The sequence below is a fragment of the Mustela putorius genome, unplaced genomic scaffold (assembly GCF_011764305.1).
Source record: "Mustela putorius furo isolate JIRA1106 unplaced genomic scaffold, ASM1176430v1.1 tig00003845_pilon_pilon_pilon, whole genome shotgun sequence".
Lineage (NCBI taxonomy): Eukaryota > Metazoa > Chordata > Mammalia > Carnivora > Mustelidae > Mustela > Mustela putorius.
In genome coordinates this window covers 94,065,284-94,085,010 of record NW_025421998.1, presented here as the reverse complement: position 1 = coordinate 94,085,010, position 19,727 = coordinate 94,065,284, and the positions used below count along the sequence as shown (strand labels likewise).

The 19,727-nt window shown below is 42.8% G+C and overlaps 1 protein-coding gene across 4 annotated transcripts in view; it reads right to left on the bottom strand.

Moving 5' to 3' along the window:
- The window catches only part of AGK (acylglycerol kinase), a 72,011-nt gene that overhangs the window by 41,249 nt on the left and 11,035 nt on the right, over positions 1–19,727 (bottom strand). For all 4 annotated transcript variants that reach the window (XM_004741626.3, XM_045063079.1, XM_045063080.1 and 1 more), the window contains exons 3-4: positions 6,806–6,845; positions 3,900–3,979 (exon numbers count right to left, since the gene is read on the bottom strand). In XM_004741626.3, coding sequence (XP_004741683.1) covers positions 3,900–3,979; positions 6,806–6,845 — 120 coding nt within the window. The remainder of the gene's footprint in view (positions 1–3,899; positions 3,980–6,805; positions 6,846–19,727) is intronic.

Genomic DNA, 19,727 nt, shown 5'->3' with positions numbered 1-19,727 from the left:
TTGTCCAAATCAGGTCAGGAGTCAGAAACAGGGCAAACAGGGCCCAGGAATCAGGGGATGCAAAAGTAGCAAGTAGTCCCCAATGGCACGGTCTCAAAGTTGAACATACCAATCAGTGGACCTGTTTTTCACCCAAATATTTTCAACTATCACATCAGAAAACAAAACAAAACAAAAAAGTAGAACATTTGAAACCACAGCGAACATGTAACTTTCACATCCACATTTATTCAGTCCTCTTTCAAAGATTTTTAAAACCAGTGATGCAAGTTTAGCAGAAAGACATATGAAGGTAGCTAATGAGGAGCATGTAAATGCACAAACCAAATTCAACATTCTTTAAAAAGAAACAACCACCAAAGGGCAGACAGAAACACACACAACATTTCTTCTTAGGAATTAAAATAAAAATGGAGAAACTACTGGACAAATTTTCACACAGACCGTTCAAAAAAAGTACCTCAAAGCAAGGGCCTACCTGAGCATGTTGTAAGGAAATTACACAAATACCCCTGCCCTTTCTCCTGACCTGAATTCTTACTAGAATGAACAGAAAAGGCTAAATGAAAATTCCCCCTTTCCAGCTCACCACAGGTGGGGCTTAACCCAACAAGAAAGAGCTGAGCTAATGATAGTACAAACGTTTCTCCTTCCAGGCTTGTTTCCATTACTGGATTGATAAGAAAAGATCAGTTGGAGATAGATCCGTTCTGAGAAACAAAACTCTGGACAAGTCTCAATCGGCTATATTAATCATTTACAACACATCTGTAAGCTCCTCCAAGTTAAAGAAATAAGGATTTGAACGTTTGGGCTTTTACTCACATCTTTATGTGATCCCACGCTATGGAAAACCTCTAAAATTCTACTGTTCCAAATAAAAGACTGAAAAGCAAGTGTTACCAATAAGAAATGCATTATTTATTATATAATTAAAGGTGAGATAGCACCAGAGCTAAATAAAAGCTTTATATATGTACCGCAATTTCTAGGTTCACGTACACACAGAAAAATAATTACTTCTTAATGTATTATTTATTAATGCTAAACACACAGTTATCTTATTTCTTAAGGCGCCTATGTAGTTTTAAACCAGTACTACATAATGAAATAGTTACATGATGAATTATATATTATGTTTCAGAGTAGAGCCGAGATGACAAAAATAGTGCAATTAAATAGTGAAAGCTTTAGGGAAAAAAAAAGATGCCGGAGAGCTTCAGAGTGGCTCATACCCGGAAGCATGGAGGGATTCACCTTGCTAAAGGGGACAGTAACTTTAAAGACTTTCCCCGGCCTTACCTTTAAAGATAAAAATGTACTTTTAAACAGTAATCCACCTTTAAAAATGCCAACACATTTACATGTAAAAATATAAACAGAACTTAAAACTGCTCTAAAAAATTGTTTTTTAGTGTTATTATCCTTTGTAAGTAGGAACTTAAGGTAACAGAGTACAGCTTAAACAAACGGCCATACATTTTTCTTTTTCAGAATTAGCTGGTTCCTAACTAACTAGGTCTCTAAAGGAATAGGACCTGGAACAGTAACATTAAAGTAGGCAGAGGGAGACACACAAGCACTTTTGGGAAGGGTGGGGAAGCAAAGTAGGGAATGTTCTGAACCTAGCGGACATGTCAGTAATAATCACAGTAGCTTATACTCCTTTCCTCCAGTGCTCACCATGAAATGGAAATGTAAACACATCGTAGGCATTATCTCACTTAATCGCAAAGGCACCTATTCCATATGGTAATTTTTTAAGGTAGGAGCCATCACTTTTCCCATTTTACAGATGAGGACACTGAGGATTTAAGTTAAGTAGTTCCTATAATATCACAGAGCAGAAGAATATCTAAGGCCAGTCCTTCAAACCCTGGAGCCCACAGTTCTCTGGTAGCTGCTGCCACAGGCCACCATTGTTTAGTTATCTTGGATATTTTGATTGTGTTGGGTTAGAACCTGTTCATTTGTTCGTATTGCTTATTAAACAAGAATGATCAATAGGCATTAACATTGATGTTTACGGGTGGGGAGAGGTGGCTCTAACAAAGCCAGTCAATTAGGCAGAATCACAGAGCCAGTTCAGACAATCTGTAGGTAAATATCTTAAACTGAAGAATTTAAAGTAAGGTGTGGTGTGCTTGGGTGGCTCAGTCGGTTAAGCTTCCAACTCTTGATTTCAGCTCAGGTCACTGTGAGATGGAGCCTGGTGCCAGGCTCCATCCTGGGTGTGGTGCCTGCTTAGGATTTTCTCTCTTTCCCTCCCTCTCCCCCTCCCTGCTCATTCTCTCACTCTATCAAAAAAAAAAAAAAAAAAAGACATGATTTCTCCTTATTATCTGTAAAGCCACATTCACTCTCTCAAATTATTGGAGAAACTTCTTTCAGAATCCCTGCGTCTTACACAAGATCACCAGTTATAAGCTGGTCCCAACTAGTCTTTCTGTTGTGTTGTTCTTAATATCTTGATGTCATTTGACAAAGGTCTTATAGAATCCAATGTAGTACATATTTTTTTTTAAAGATTTGATTTGACTGAGAGAAAAAGAGAACGAGAGCACAAGCAGGAGGAGCGACAGAGGTAGAGAGAAAGGCAGGCTCCCGCTGAGCAGGGAGCCCAACATGGGGCTCGATCCCAGGACCCTGAGATCATGACCTGAGCTCAAAGTAGACACGAAACAGGCTGAGCCACCCAGGCACCCAAGAATCCAACCTAATACACGGTTATTAATTTTCCAATCCTCAAAAAAGACAAAAAGAAAGGTTCTGGTTGCTAGGGATAATAAAAGATATCACTCCCCTCCCCACCTCAGACAACCTTTTCATTCTATTTTTAAAAAATACTTTTTAAGTTTTAAATGATTTCTTCTAAAAGCCTTCAAGGTCTTTTTTATTCACCTTTCCAACTGAAGGAGAACTGCAACAAACACTGAAACACATTTTTGTTTGCCTGTGGTATTTTAAAATTTATAGACTTTATTTTTTAGGGCAGTTTTAAGTTCAAAGCCAAAATGAACGAAATACACAGAATTTCCATGGGCCCTTAGCCCAGTTACACACACACACAGCCTCCCCCACTTTCAAATCCTGCACCAGGGTGGGACCTCTGTTATAATAAATGAACAGGAATACATGATTATCAACCCAAGTCCCAACTGTTCTTCACACCTGAATTCCCACAATTTCCTCACACAACTCTTTCAGGCCAGCTAGACAAGGCCACAGACTGGCCTGCAACACAGCAAGGGACAGAACTAGTTACTCTGGTATTCATATTCACACACACACATACACACACACACACACACACACACACACACCCCAAGAGCTATTTTCTTAGGAAGATTGAATGTTCTTCCTCTGCTGATCTCCAAGACCTAGCTCAAGGTTGACTCCTTTTGGAAAGAATGTTTCTGACTTCACAAGCCCACAATGTTTTGGCCATCATGGAACATCCTGGAACAGAGAAGGCCCAATCATTTACACCACAACAGCAGGAGCTATCCGCAAGCAGGTAAGACTTACCTGAGAGTATTAATTCTGGGATTTTTTTTTTTTAATTTATTTAGAGGGGAGCAACAGGACTCAATCCCAGGACCCTGAGATCACAACCTGAGCCGAAACCAAGAGCTGGCCGCCCAACTGCCTGAGCCAACCAAGCACCCCTAATTCTGGGATTTTTATTAAACTTCAATTAGACAAGTTTGCCAAGCATCAATTAGCTTTAAAGTTCTAGCTCACTAACCACTATTTCTCCATCACAAATTAATCTCATTGCTAGACGAGTACGGAACCTACTTCTTCCGACTCCACACAGTCCAACTAGCTTCCTAATATTCTGTGACGTTTCCCCCCTCAGGACAACTGAGCATGTGACAAATCACACATTGAACTACCCTCGGCAAGCTGCAGGATTGAGAAAAACAGTCGCCTTCTTCACTTGTGCGTTGGGAGGAATGAGTTGATTGCCAAACACCTAAAAAGGAAAAAAGCAAAGTTTTAAGCAAATACTCTTTTATTCAGTTAGCAATTATATATATTCATTCATTCCAAAGGAATTTACTTCCAGGAGACATGGCACCTACTCTGGGGGGAAAAAATGTTCTTTCATGATTCATACTGATAAAAATATCATGAACCACCACCAAATCTACCATTATTTAATGACGATCAGCTAAATTTTGTAATAAAAAAAACTCTTGCTCCATCAACTAGAGGTAAGTAACTTTTCTTTGCTAAGATGTGGCTAAGTTTATTACAAACAGATAAACCAGGAAGCCACAGTACATTAGAAGGGACGTTTAACCCACCTGCCAATAGCCTTCAGAGTATAATCTTTTTCTCCTTCAATTCATTCCTAAGGCTTATTCATAAAGAACTGTGATACCAATTAATCTTCATATTTTCATACATGTAAAAAATAATCCTAATAGTCTGTTTGTCGCCTCCTCTTTGCAATGTGTATAACTTGTTAACTAAACAGCAGCAGCTAGGGGCTGAAGGAAGGCACTTGTGATGAGCACCGGGTATTGCATGTAAGTGAGGAATCACAACACTCTACTCCTGAAACCAATTTTTCCATATACGTTAACTAACAAGACTTTAAATAAAAACTGGAAATAAATAATAACAATAATAGTAATAACAATAATAATCCATAGCATCAACTGGCAAGGAAAAGAAATATTTACTTGGCACCCAGTATTTGCTGCTGTTCTACACATTATTCAGAGCGCTCAGAAACTTAGAAGGTACTAAGTGCTCTCCTTTTAATAGTTGAGAAACCAAGATTCAAAAAGATTAAGTGAAAGTCACACAGTTTATAAGTTACAAGCCTAGAACTTATACCTAACTCCCAAACCCCAACTTCTACTCTGTCGGCTCTGAAGAGCAGCTAAAGGAGGCAGAGTTCAGAGGCACAGAGAACCAGCTGTGCAGACTCAAAACAGGAACTAAGGGAACTACTGCTATTCCCCCTGGAGAAGACCACCAACAAAAATAAGGAGGAAAACACCAGAGTCAGAATGTCGAGTCTTTGACAGTGGGGAGCAGGTCTGGGCCAAGGAGGCAGAATTCAGGTATGGAAGCGCAAAGAATGAGTTAACCAAGAGAATGAGTTAATCAAGACTTTTATGAAGTGACTCTTCTAGTAAGCGACTACCACCCCTCCTGACAGTCCGCCAGGGAGCCGTTCTCTCCATGATCTATTTCTTCCTTTAGAAAAGAAATACACTTTTTCTGAAAGCTTCAGAAAGAAATACTGTTTCATTAGTACAAAGTTTCTGGTACATTATAATTTCTACTCTGTCTTCACTTTTACTGAGTTCGACCTTAATATTTTGCTGCCAAATCTCCAAACATTGTAACGTGTTCTTTTGCTACCCATAGTTTTTCTGGAATGTGGGTAAAAGTTTTCCAGTCAGCCAGTTTCTCTGGCCTACCAGACTCCAGATCTACAGTTCCAGATTATTCTGTGTCTTGGTTTCTCACCTACTGGCAACTCCAGGTGCAGGTTTACGGCGCATTAAGGAGCTTCTGTAAGACTACAGGGAGTTGAGATTATGTGAGATTAAAAAAACCATTCTTTCAGGAATTTAGACTGTAAAGGGCAGCCATCAACAGGAAAAGTAACTGGAGTCGGCTCCGAGGATGAATCTGCTTCTGTTTGCATGGGGGCTGGGACAGAAAGAACTCCGGCATGGGAAGGGGGAAATATGGAGAGTGAGCAGTGACCAGAGAAGAGTCTCTAAGAAAGGACGAGAAGGCACTCAGCGCAGAGGGGAAAGCATTCTCCTTCAACAAGAAAGCAAGGACCCTGTGACCACTCTTCCTCTGGGGGACCAAGAAAAGGCTCTCCTCCCAAGCTTTCCCATTTGCTAATGGAAAATCAGCTCAGGGTGGGGATCATTCATTTTCAAAACAGCAGAGCCACAGGAGATAGAACGGAAAAGTAATCAAACTCCTAAAACACAGATTTAGAGCAGTTAGATCACCACCAAAAAGAGCAATGTATTAATAGTATCTATTGTCACTGTCACCCGTGAAAACATTTCCGTAACAAACATGAGGTCTGCCGCCCACCTCCTTCCACTAAATACATCATACCTTTGTCATTTTTTACTTCAAGTTTCTTTTTTGGTATTTCTGATATCATCAGCTTAAATGACATACAACAAAAAGGCAACTCAGTCATGGAAACTCACCTGCAAGGCACAACCTACAAACTTGGAGGGGAGGACACAACAAAAATGTGGTCTTGAACTCGAAAAGATCTATAATGCAACTATAATACTGCCGGATACATGATTATTTCAGAGCAGTATCACGGGCCTGGGAGAACAATGCTCACATGGTCTGAATCAGCTGTGCTGAACAGGCTTTAAAAATATGAATCAATGCCTTGAAAGAACATTTGACTTTAAGGGGTAACGCGTGTTCTGAACAGAAATCCTCAGGGGTTACTTGGATCAGGGAAGATTCAGGGCTCAGCCCGATCTTTAAGGACTACCACAGACATGATCAAACTCCCAGGGCTCCAACCAGCCCAAGTATGTGTTCTTAGGACTAATCCAGAAGTAAACAATCTAAAAGGGTGGGCGTTGGAACTGCTCTACACCAGATGGTTAACTTCCTCCCGCTCTGTTCAGAGCTGGCTCTCGGCCTGACTCATCCTCCCTACGGTAGGGAAAAAATCCACACTGCACCGAGGCAAGGCACCGCGCTTGTCCCCCGGGGTTAGCCCGAGTTTGCTGTGCAACAGAGATAAAGCAGGTTTTGATTTTAGCACACTCAGTGGTATTACCTGAGCTTCTTGACAGGCGGCTCTCCTTAGCAGGTCGTCACTATCAAAGCAAACAAAAGAACAAACATTAGCTTTAATAAGCAGGTTACAATCCAAACAAACAAAACTGCTTTTTTTTTCTTTAAATATGCCCAACTCTTCCCTATAAAACACCCAAGTGAAAGTCTCTTCAAAACCTGTGACACATAACGAGCACATGTGAAAAGAACTTTCTCTGAAAGAAATCCTATGTTGAGTGTTTCCACAGGATGGGGGGCACAAGACCCCCTCCCTCCACGATGTCTACATCCTCATCCCCTGAACCTGAAAATATGTTATCTTAGGTGGCAAAGGGGATTTTACAGATGCGATTAAGCCTAGGATCTGGAGATAGGAAGACAGTCCTGGATTATGCAGGGGTGTCTAATCTCATCACAAGGGTCCTTAAAAGCACAGAAAATTTTCTAGGCTGGGATCAGCAGCAAATGTGACAATGGAAGAAGGGTCAGAAAGGTGCAAGCTTGCTGTTGCTCAACACGGGAGGAGGCCACAGTCAAGGAATGAGGGTACCCTCTAGAAGCTGGAAAAGCAAGGAAATGGCTTCTCCCCTAGAGCCTCCAGAAGGAATGCAGTCCTGTTGACACCTTGACTTTGGCCCTGTAAGACCTGTGTCGGACTTGTGACCCACAGAACTGTAAGATAACAGATGTGAGTTGTGTGAACTATCCAGTTTGTAGTAATTTGTTAGCACAGCAATACAAGATGAAGGCACATATCCTGCATTTTCCTTATCTGGTGGAAATTGTTCAGGTGGTTTGCCAGAAATAAGTTTGATGCTTAGTCACTTTTGCTACTATGTTATCTCTTATTTTTTCTGTCACTGTCATACACTCAATTGCAGCCCAAATGGGAAATTTTGGCATGAGGTGAAACTCTGGCTTGCAAAAATGAAAACATTCTATCAGAAAAATGTTCATCTATGTAACATAAAGGTTCCTAAAATGTGTTTATGCCATTATACTGTAAGAACACTGTAAATGCCGATTGCCCACCAGGCTCCAGAATCTTCTTGAAGAGTCAGTCATCTCTAATGTATGTTGCTGGCATTGCTAAGATAGTAAGTTCAACCTGGTTAATGACAGTTAAAAACAGCCAATAAACAATGTATATGAAAGAATTAAAAAGAGAAAAGGGTTCTTTCACTTAAATTCTTTCTTTAAAAAAAAAAAAAGTCTTCCTAGACCTTCCTTCTAACATTGAAGTCCTCAAATTTTGCATTTTTACAGTTACCCAAAACTAATTTTGATAGTTAAGTCTGAACTGAAAGAGAATAAACAGCCTTTCGCCTTTTGCCACAGCTGCTGTCCAAGGCTACGCAATAATTTTTCTTCCAGAGCCAGACTGAAGAACAAACCCTAGACATCAACAGCAGTCAGCTTTAACTAGAAAGCACCATGTGAGGGGAAGAAGCAATGATGCCTGTCTGTGGGTATTTAGAATACAAAAGAATATAAAAACACTTAATTCAAAGGAATATGTACACCCCTACGTTTACAGCATCATTTTCTACCAAAGCCAAATTATGGAAGCAGCCCAAGTGCCCATCAACTAATGAATGCACAAAGATGTGGTGTGTTACTCAGCCATAAAAAAGAATGAAATCTTGCCATTTGCAAGGACATGGATGGATCCAGAGAGTAAAATGCTAAATGAGATAAGTCAGTCAAAGACAAACACCATAAGACTTCATTCATATGTGGAATTTAAGAAACAAAACAACCAAAGGAAAAGAAGAGAAAGAGAACTCAAGAAACAGTCTTAATATAGAGAACAAACTTATGGTTATCAGAGGGGAGGTGGGTTGGGGGGTAAAATCGGTGATGGGGATGAAGGAGAGCACTTGCTGTGACGAGCAGGGCGTGATGTACGGAAGTGCTGAATCACTATGTGGCACAGCTGAAACTAATATAACACTGTTAACTACCCTGGCATTCAAATTTAATTTAAAAAATACTGCCCATCTGAAACCTAAGAACAATGTTCAATTAAAATGATAAAGCCATACCTCAAAAGTGCATTCTGTCCCCTAACAAACATCTCACGGGGACTAATCCCTTGTGAAGTCTAGTCCACAAGCACCTTAACTGCCAGGTTCAGTCCCACTTACTTGACTGATACCACCCCGTGACTCCCACGCAGCAAAAGGGAGGTGCACAGGCTTCTCTCCCTCCCCCCACTCAAGGTTCACGAATATTCACGTTTCGCTCTTCTTCTCAAATGCTCTCCAGCAACTCCTCTCGGTGAATCATCCCAACAGCAACAATTACATAGATCTTACACATATACAAGATGAAATCAACTCAATGTACAGAGTAGTCAAATATTTAAAAATAATGAACATGTCAATAACCTGTTAGAGTTGACCCTGACACCTCCCATTCATGACGTCTATACAATGCTGAGGTAAAATCCTAAATCCTTAGTAACCACTAGATCACCAGATAAACCTGGGTTCCTTGCAGTAACCTGAGCAATGTCACTGGATCCCCCTGGTCTAGGCTAATCCTCAGTCCGGCTTCCACACTGGCCCTGGAGGTACCACTACCACCATACAGAACCACAAGTGCTCTTCCAAACACTTGTTTCTTCCTATAGATAGAATAACCTGTACCTCCAGTCTCTTCTGTGATGAACACATCCTACAGTCTGTTCTGTACAAGCCCCCTTACGGCTACAATGGCTGCACACCTGCCCGTACATCCCTGCCCGATTCCCCCAGCTGGCTCCTCGCCTCCCACTAGGGCCAGGCCTCTGAAGGTGCCAGGCTCCTTGGGGTCCTTCCTAAGACACCGTCTTCCTTACTGCACTCCAGCCACATGGACTCCTGTGGACCTAGATGAAAAGAGAATGGCCCCAAATACAAGAATACAGCACCTTGGTTCACTGTTTCCTAAATTCTTTTTTGCTAGAAGTAAAATTTTGAATGTTAACTTGTGATTAAGTATATGATTAAAGACCTCAGTTCTCTCGAGCTTGCTAATACTTCTTGATTTACTGGAGTGCTATTCAAAATCAAAAGATTTCTTTATAATTAATTCCCTGGATTTTAATGTGCCAGATGGAATACGCTGTCAATGCCACCTGTGAGAAAGCCAGACTATGTGCCAATTTAAATACTACAAAAGAAAATCTCATTATAATCATACTTAATTTTTTTAAATATCAAAAATGGCATTAACCATCTTGATTTTGCTCTCTGAACCAAGCTGTTTCTAAAAAATCAAACATATCCACAAAAAGATTTCTCCCATTGATCTATTCTGATCGCCTATAGCCAGCTCTGAAAACTATTTCAAAAAAGAAATTCCAAAAATGTTCCAGGAAAGGCATTTTTACCGGAATAAAAGAGAAAATAACTTGAAATTCATGGAGCAACTCCCATGTGCCAGCTACCACAGCCACCGTTTTCACAGACCTTTAACCTTTGTAACAAGCCTGCCAGACAGGCAATATATTCTCATTTTATGTATGATGTCGTTAAGGCTCAGAGAACTAATGGACTTTCCCAAGATCACCATGTGACTAAACAGCAGACTGGAATTCAAACCCAAAATAAATGCTTTAATGCTTTTTCTTAACTTCAGACAATACTAGATGCATAATACTCATCAGTATATAGACTCGATAGCACATTCATGAATCACACATTACTTCTAATCTCATCTGATTTTTAAAATTTACATTCATAGTGTTTTTTCATAAGTTCAGGTGTGATAAAGCTCCCCAAAGTAGCAGGTGAAACTAACTCACTCAGCACAAAGCACTGGGTACCGTACAACCCAGAGCCTGTCCTGACCTGAAGCCGCTTCCGAGCGCGTGGCAAGGACAGCTCCTGGCAAGTATCAGTGATAAAGGAAGAGACGTGTTTCTTGATAAAGGACGTGCCAGGCACTGTGCTAGGTGTGGATGTCCTGGTGCATAAACCCAGCACTCCCCATCCTCACGAAGGTCACAGGATAGAAGGGAAGAGAGACAGTTCAACAGTCATAACATGACATGACTCTTATGTGCTCTGCAACAGGGGCCCATTCAGGAATATCTAACCTAGGCCTGAGGGAATTAGAAAAGGCTTTTTACAGGAAGTGACACTGCAGTCTAGATCTGGGGAGAAATAAAAAGTAGCAGGGCAAAACCAGGAAGGGGAACGCAGGCGAAGGCAAGAGCCTCTCAAAGCCTCAGAGTACGAGCCTGGCCGATTTCAGAAACAGAAAGTAGTTCTGGACAGCTGGAGGCAGCCCGCCATGGGAGGAGCCCCAGAAGAGGAGGGCAGGCAACACCCGGGCCCCAGCAGCCTTTTAAGCTATTTCAGGAATTAGGATTTGACCTTTAGGGCCATAAGAAGCCATGAGAGGGTTTCAGGAAGATAAGTGAGGTGACCAGATTTACATGTTAGAAGGATCATTCTGGTTGCAGCGTGAAGTCCATATCAAGGCAAGTCTGGATCTAGGTAGGGAGCAGGGTGGGTTCTCCAGGAACACTGGTCAGCGATGAGCCCATGATGAGCCCTGGAACCAGAACTGAGCAGAGCACAGGGGTAGCTGATATTTAGGAAGCAAACTTAACAACTGGTCCGTGGGGATTGAGGGGGTCGAAGGCAGCGTCCACATATTTTTACTGAGCCTTTGGCCGAAGGTGGTACCACTCAGAGATGGACGGCAGCAGTAGGTACTGGTTTGGGAGGCCGGAAGCTAGAGTTCATTCTGGATCTGCAGATCTGGGATAGCGGCCAGTGCAGGTGGAGGGGTCCAGGGGACAGCTAGAAACACATCTGAGATTGCAGACATTGATCTCGATTAAAGACACACGTGGTAATAGTGCTGAGAGTGGAGCAGATCGTCTACACAAGGAAGCGAGAAGCCCCAGGAAGAGAGGCCCTGAGCCCTGTGACAGAGGACAGAGAACGCCAGGTGAATCTCAACTACAGTGACACTGAGCCTCACTTGAAAACCAAAGGAAGAATGTGCAGAGGGGTCCCTGGCTGGCTCAGTCAGTGCAGCACTCGACCCTTGATCCTGGGGCTGTGAATTCGAGCCTCACGCTGGATGCGGAGGTTACTTTAAAAAAAAATTTTTTTTTTAAATAAAGGAAAAGAAAAACGTGATGGACAACTGAGGCAAGAGGTTAAGAACCACTTCCTATCCCCATCAGGCCCTTGATGCTGCCTCCACTCTCAGCAAGCTGTGCGTTTCCTCCTCCTAGCGCACACAATGAGCTTTACCCCTGCAGGGATTTGATCGTTCTACCTCCTCTCCCTTTTAAAAACTAGACCGCCAAGCACAACACCACCCACCCCTTGGCCCCACCACAGACAGAACTGCTTGTCTTCTTTTCCATCAATACAACTGCCTTGAATTCATGGACAGTTCACCGTTTTCTCTTCCACAGCACACAGCACAGACTCTTGCAGATAAACAGCGCTTAATAAATAACTGTTTAATAAGTAAGTGGCAAATGTTTGAACAGGAAAAACTGACTCACAGGGCTCACAGGCAGGCTTTGTCCTGTAGGGGAAAACTGAAGGTGATTCTTCATGGGAGTACTTGGCATTCTCAAGCCAACAGATTGCCTGGGTAGTTGCTCACTGTGATCACCACCAAAGGGCAAAAGGAGAAATTGCTGTGGTGTAGCAGAGGATGAAGATGTAGAACAGTCATGGACACCTGACAGATCAAGACGCATGGCTGTGCGAGTGTGCACGCGTGTGCGCGCGTGTTCAGGGGACAGGGTAATGGAACTAGAACCATCTAAAAGCTGAACGAGGAACTCCTTTTGGTATACCAGGAAGCCCCACAAGAACTGTCCCAGTAGCTGAGTCTGGTATCAGAGAAATTCTAGACTGCTAATGGGGCAAGAATCTGAAAGTGAACCTAAGACCCTTTTACCAAAAACAAACAAACAAACAAACAAACAAAAAAACCCAAACTACTGTACATAAATTCCAAGCCTATGCGCTTTCTGCTACATCATGCTGCCTCCCAAGAGAATTGAAGTTTAACACAATTTAAAACAGTTACATCAAAAAAGGTCCCTGAAGATCTGCTTAGTACTAAAACGCAGGTTCTTTGATAGACAAACCAGAAGCTTCTGGATTGGAAAATTAAAAAAATTTGCTGATGTCACTCTGCCTGAGGCTTCGGAAGAACATGAACGTGCCTGTTACCACAGGAAATGCGATGCTCACAATTTATTCTGCGCCATAAAGGTTTTATTTATTACTTCAGGACTGCAAAATAAGATAAGTTGTTATTTCAATAACAACTTGACATGGAAAGAAAAAAATATCATATTGATCCATCCTATTTCCCAAAAAAAATATTTCCTTCTACAGTGTAGAGGCAAACTGGACAGCAATTTCTACCACTGGCTTTTCCCTTGGTGCACGCAAACCCAGTTTCTGCTTTCCACAAAGCAGGTTTCAAGCTTAGATGTTTATAACAACTACTTCAACTTCTCTGAGCTTCCTAGAATAATTAATCACGATATTGCCAGTGGCACTGCCCAAGGATTGTCTGTGTAAGAACCCGGATGCAGTGGAAACGCAAGCAGAGACAGAAAATAACCTTAGAGAAGAGATTCTCTTGTGTGCAGAGTGGGGGACCTTTGTCAAGTAAACATCGCCCCCTCCCACCCCACAGCCCAGCTCCCCACCCAAACACAGGAAGGCTGCCGCTGTGCGAAGCACCACACATGGGACGATACTGCTCATCTCTGTCCGAGACAAAGATCTGTCACCAAGCAAGGAGACATGCAGCCTGCTGAAGAACATGCTGGATATTCTGGGCCTGAAGAATACTCAGTCGAGACAAGTAAATTGTTAGAGTGCCAGGTCACAAACTCCAGGAGAACCATAAAGACATTGATGACTTTGAAGAGGATTTTAGGGCCTTCTGGTCTGGTCTTTCCACTCAACCAGAGGATGAGGTTCCTTCTTGTTCTCCAGGCCTCCACGTGATGTACTACCTGCTACTTCAGAAATTTGTATCTTCTTACTTCTCCCAACCACAATGAGATAAAGAAGTTCCATAATGGTCAGGAAAGTCAAGAAGAAATCCTACTGATAACCACATATTAAGTGGTGACTGTCTTCATTTCAATGCCCCTTAGAGCACATACAGGGAGAAAATAAGGAGTCAGACGAGCAATCACTGGCATTACAATCTGTCATCCCTGTTGCTGCTGGGGAAGTCTAGCAAAGGAAAAACAAAGTTCAGTCTACCATCAAATGTAAAAGACAAATGTATGGCACCACTTCAGTCTGGGCTAGTGAAAAGTACACCACACTTACGTCAGGAATCTTGAGGTCAGTGTACCCCTGGATGGATTTCTTTACTTGGTGGTATATTCAACAATATACAAGGATCAACTTTTTTTTCTTTTTTTAACATTTTCAGTAACAACATAAAGCAAGCCAAGGGCATTCTCCAAAGAACTGTATTTACTAAAACAGGGAAAGAAGGAGCGAGGGAGGGCATCAGTCCCTCGAGTCCGCAGCGAACGAGAACGGATGATTCACTGAAATTAAAAATCTAGAGAAAATAGCTACTCTTGTAAATTATACACAAGGTACTCTCCTCTACTTAGGCAGATACAGGGAAGACAGAAAACAGATTGCACAGGGGTTACGTCAGCTGTTCGAGAAGAAAACACAAGGGGGAGTCCCTTCTTTCCCTCCAGGCCTACCGGGTGTTTTCTATAAACCACAGGTATAAAGGGGTATTTACTCTGGGCTCTAGGATACAGGGCAGACCTTTTGACCTAGCAAATCATAAACTAGCCAGCTCCTACGGTCAGTGTTTCTGCTGTCCCACGACACGCACTACCTGAGATGTTAGTGGACAGTTCTCTCAGCACAGCCTGGAGAAGCTAATACCACTCACAGAAACAGCCCTGAAAAGTATGTGAAATCAACAAAATTTAGATACGCCTCCTGCCCTTCCAGCTCAGTCCTCTCTACCCCACCCTCCACCATCAACATATGGGAAAGAATACAGGTTCTTTTAAAAAAAAAAAAAATCCGTTTTCTAAATAAAATGACAAAAGAGCTAAAAGGAAAGGGAATATAATTAAACTTCATTGCACCTTAAAAAAAAAAGTTCCCCATTCCCTATCAAATCTGAGCTGACAGGCATGTTATTTAATTGCCCATAAATGAGCTTCTTTAAATAGCACCTATTAATACCCCAAACTTTAGCATCAGCTTGTGCAGAGAGAGAAGAGAGGGAGAACCGTGAAATGGCTGAAAAGCAATACGAACTGTTTCCTTAAAACCACAACAGAATGTGAAATGAGGAAAAGCTGTGAGGGGAAAAGCCCTCCCTACCTTCCCCCCTTGCTGAACTAGCCCTGCCTAGACCACCAACTGCAAAGTCAGAGGCTAATCCGAACTGATGTCAAGGTAAAACATCTGCTTTGTCAAAACCCCCAAGATACCTAAAGATGAAGCTCGAGACATTACTGAAACCATAATCTGTACCAAAAGAAATAATACGGGTCCAGTCAAGTGTGGCTCATACATAATTTATTCCTGGAATCTAACACATTTCCCCCTGGATATGCTGTCAGGGTCTCAAACCCGACATAGCTAAAAGGGAATAGAATAATACCTCCTCAAACCAATTCTCCCAGGCGACTTGCCTCTTTCTGTATCACCAATTATCCTAGTCTTGAAACCAAAAAATGACTTCTCTTCCTCTCCTTCAACCAACCAGCCAGTCCACTATCTGATGCTGGTAAGAGCAAGCACTTACGGTGGGAAGCCAGGAGCCAGGCACGGGACCAGGCACTAGGACATGCATCAGTTCACTTCATCCTCACACCTCACCTGCTAAGCAGACCTCATTACCCCAGACCCCACTACCCCAGAATAAGACCAAAATGCAGAGCTTAAGGACTTTAAGGGGCTTGATAGAGGTCTCATAGCTACTAAGTAGCGAAATGCAAACATGTCTACCTGCCTACAGAACTCATGCCCACGTATCACTCACACGGTCAAGCCTCACTGCTTCCATTTAGTTTTCCATTCCCAATGCCACCACTCTGGTCTGGCCTCTCTCAGCTTGTATGTACACTATCAAAGTGCGCACACACACACCTGCAGCCTTCCCACGCCCTCCGCTCCAGGGTCTCTTGCCTAAGGGGGCTGCACGACACTTCCTGAGCCCAACTTTGCTCATGACCCGCTCCTCTCCTTAAACGTCGTCACCGAGTCACCACTGCTCACCAAATGCTACAAACTGCCTACACAAAGACTTCCGGAATCGGGCTTTTCCTCCCATTCTAATGGGAAAAAAAAAAAAAAACAACCTAGAGACTGGAGTCTCTGGTGAAGTCAAACTCTTTGCCAATCTCCAAAAATACACCGTGCAGTGCATTTCCATCTTCTGCCTCTGTATCAGCTAGCACACGGTCGCACTCGCTGAAGGCCCAACTCCAAACACATCCTAGTTAGGATGCTTTCTCCCACAAGGATGCAAAGCCAAAAGAGAAAAGAAGGGCTACTTCTGATGGGAGTGCGTTCTTTGTGGCTGGCCCTTTTCTAAGAAAAATCAGCACAACAACCTGAGGAGATGGTTTCCGATCATCTCCAGTTTACAGAGAACTGAAGCCCAGCCATGGTGCATTGCGGGCAGGTGTAAAGTCAACATTCTAACCCATATGGTCGCTCCTCCTCTTAACCGCGTGGCTCTAGTAACTCTCAGAAGTGACTGTATCGACTTTGTAATGGGTGGGCCAAGCCGATCGCCTCTAAATGCACCGATGGACCTTAATATCCCCCCAAACAGAACAACTCAATGCTGCGCACTTTCTGACTTGATACCATAAGAAATCCACAACACACGGAGCACCTGGGTGGTGCAGTTGGTTAAGTATCTGTGGATTTCGGCTCAAGTCATGATCTCAGGGTCATAAGATTGAGTCCCGCATTGGCCTCTGCACTGCGCACATAGTCTCTTGAGATTCAATCTCTCCTTTGCCCCTCCCCCAGCCCGCTTGCCAGCTCTCTAAACAAAATATTTTTTTAAAAAAAATCTATAACACATGTATGAGGCATTCTCGTACCAAAAAATTAAACCTGAATCCAATTATGCCTCTGGAGCAGGGCTCCTCCAACTTCAGTATACACACAAATCTCCTGCGGACCTGGTTAAGTGTCCATTAGGACTCAGCAGGTATGGGGTCGGGCCCGAGATGCTGCATTTTTGATCCATTCCCAGGAGTAACTGTGTTGCGGGGCCACAGTGCACTCTTCAGATAGCAAAGCTCTAGCATCTGGGTCTGATCACCAGTTTCCAAGACACAGGAACAGATTAAACAACTCAGGACCAGGCTACGGTGAGGAGAAGGATGCATCTGGCTCAGGTGCAAAATTTAGGCCAACAAAAACCACAATGGGGACAAATATTTTAATACAATAATTTAAAAAATCAAATGAATGCAAAGACCCACAATAAACAAAACATCACAGTTTTAACTGAAGAGAGAACCAGGAGCACTGATTTTTCTTCTCGCCTCAGGCTACAGGACTCTGCACAGCACTGACCGGTGTAAGTTATCCACCAAATCTTGAGTATGAGAAATTCTCCAGGGCAAATGCTATAAATACTATGGAAGAAGGAGGGGGTTAGAGTTTGTGAGGCTTAAGAGACAGGCACTAAATGCATGTGTGAAAATTTGTTTTGATACTGATGTGAACAAAACCATAAAACAAAGAATCTAGGGATAATAGGTAAAAATATAAACGGGCTGTATATTAGAAGACATGAAAGACTTAATTTTGTTAGATTCATCATAATGGCAAGATTTTTTTAAGTCCTTACTTATTAAAGATAAGGAACCGAAGTATAAATGATATAAGCTAGAATTTCTGGCATCTATGTAAAATATTCCAGAAAAAAAAAGCAGAGAAATGAAATGAGATTAGTAAAATGCTGATATTTACTGAAGCTGGGTGATGACACATGGGGATTGATTATCCTCTTCTAATTTTTATGATTAAAATTTCCATAAGAAAAAAAAACTTGACAGTAATCCTTTTTTTTCTTAGTCACCCCTAACGTTCACTTTGTACCCTCACACAGGACTTGGCCAGAGTGCCTCACACATCTGTAATAAAAGTAACTGCTTTTTTTTAATCTGTGCCAGGAGCTGTGAATAGATGTCCTAAGTGTCCCAGTATAGTGCTGCCAGATACTATATGCACAAATAAAGTGGAGTTTAACAAGCTGTGCCCAAAGTCACACATCCAGCAAGTGACAAAGAGAAAGCTCGGACCCAGACCCGCCTGGCTCAGAAGCCCAGATTTGAAGCACTACCTTCTAATACCTCCCTTATGCCCTATGGGGCCTACAGCAGAAGACAACCTCAGCTTATGATTCTTCATTGTTCTCATGCTCCCTTAGACACAGAAGCCATTGCGAGCGTTTAACATGAGGACCACCTGGCTTGGAATCACTGCTCTAATACTTACTAGCTGTGTGACCTTAGGGAAATGACTTGATCTTGCTGTCCCTCAGTTTCTTCATCTGTACAGGGCTATTAATCTCACACCGGTATGAGATTAATAATCATCTCAACGCTGCTCAGAAGATAAAATGAGTTAATAAACATAAAATGCTTAGAATTGTGTCTGGTACGTGACAAGCACTGATTAAGTGTTAATGATTATTATCATTACTAAGTTCTCAATAAAACTGAATGACACTGAAAACACACAACCACCCCCCGCCACAGGCCAACTTACAACCACTTATTTTTACTTCTAAGGAATTTTTGGCCACAGATCTTGAAAGGTGGGCTCCCACCCAACTTATGAAAGTCAATGTATAATAACCAAGATGAGTGTTTCTATTTTCAGTGGCAGGGGGGGAAACTCCAATATTAATAAAAACCTAGGGACACATGACCCAAGATCATCACTATAGTATCGTATTTGCTTTGCAAGTTTCACATTGAGGGATTCATAGTGGTTATGGGATTTTAAAATCTCAAAGGATCGGGAATTCTGGCCAGGAAGCTAGATGCCCCACAGAAAACCACAGGAGGGAGCCAGGGGTTACAGGCCAAGGTTGGGGACAGACCCAGCGCCAGAGCATGGAGCCAAAGGACTCAGCTGAATGCCAGGAGCCAGAAGGAGCAAGAGAAGGGCTACCGTTAACTGAGGCAAGAGTCTTTGTTGAGATGCTGTGCCAAGGCTCATGCACCAAAATCACTAGGAGAGAAACCAGAGCCAGAATAAGCAAAGACAAGATCTCCAGTGAAAGGAACAATCTGAGCTTAAATTAGATGCAGAACGGCACAGACCAAGCTAGCTGGAACTGCTTCGCCCTGCCTCTCTTGTGGTTACGTTCTGTCTTCGAACTGCACCTTCCAAGCTGTCTTGTTACACATGTCAGGTGAAATAAGTAAGGCTGAGATGCTGTTGGACCATCTGGCACATCTTTGCTTCCCTTCCTCACTCGCGGTCTCTCTAGCTGCCCAGTTACCAGAAGTAATTCATTTTAACTCTCAAAGTACTGGACATACAGTGCATCAAATTTACTCACAATTACTAGCATTTATTGAGCCCTTAGGTCTATCAGGACGATGCTAAGAACTTTACCGTTACCCACCTGGTCCTTCCATAACCAGTGCGGCGCTGTCATCAGCCCTCTCTACAGGGCGGGGCAGCGCGGAGGCTCAGGGAGCGGCGGTCCCGCCGCCAGGACGCATCCGTTCTGTCTGACTCCAGAGACAACTTTAGACTCCACTGCCTCCTGCCTCCTTTCTCCTGCGCTTTCTATGAGCAGATTCCTCGCCACTAGAAGGGCGAGAAACAAGGGAGGACGACCGCAGGTAACTGTCGGCACGGTGACCTGAAGGACCGGAACGGGATCTCCCCCTGGGA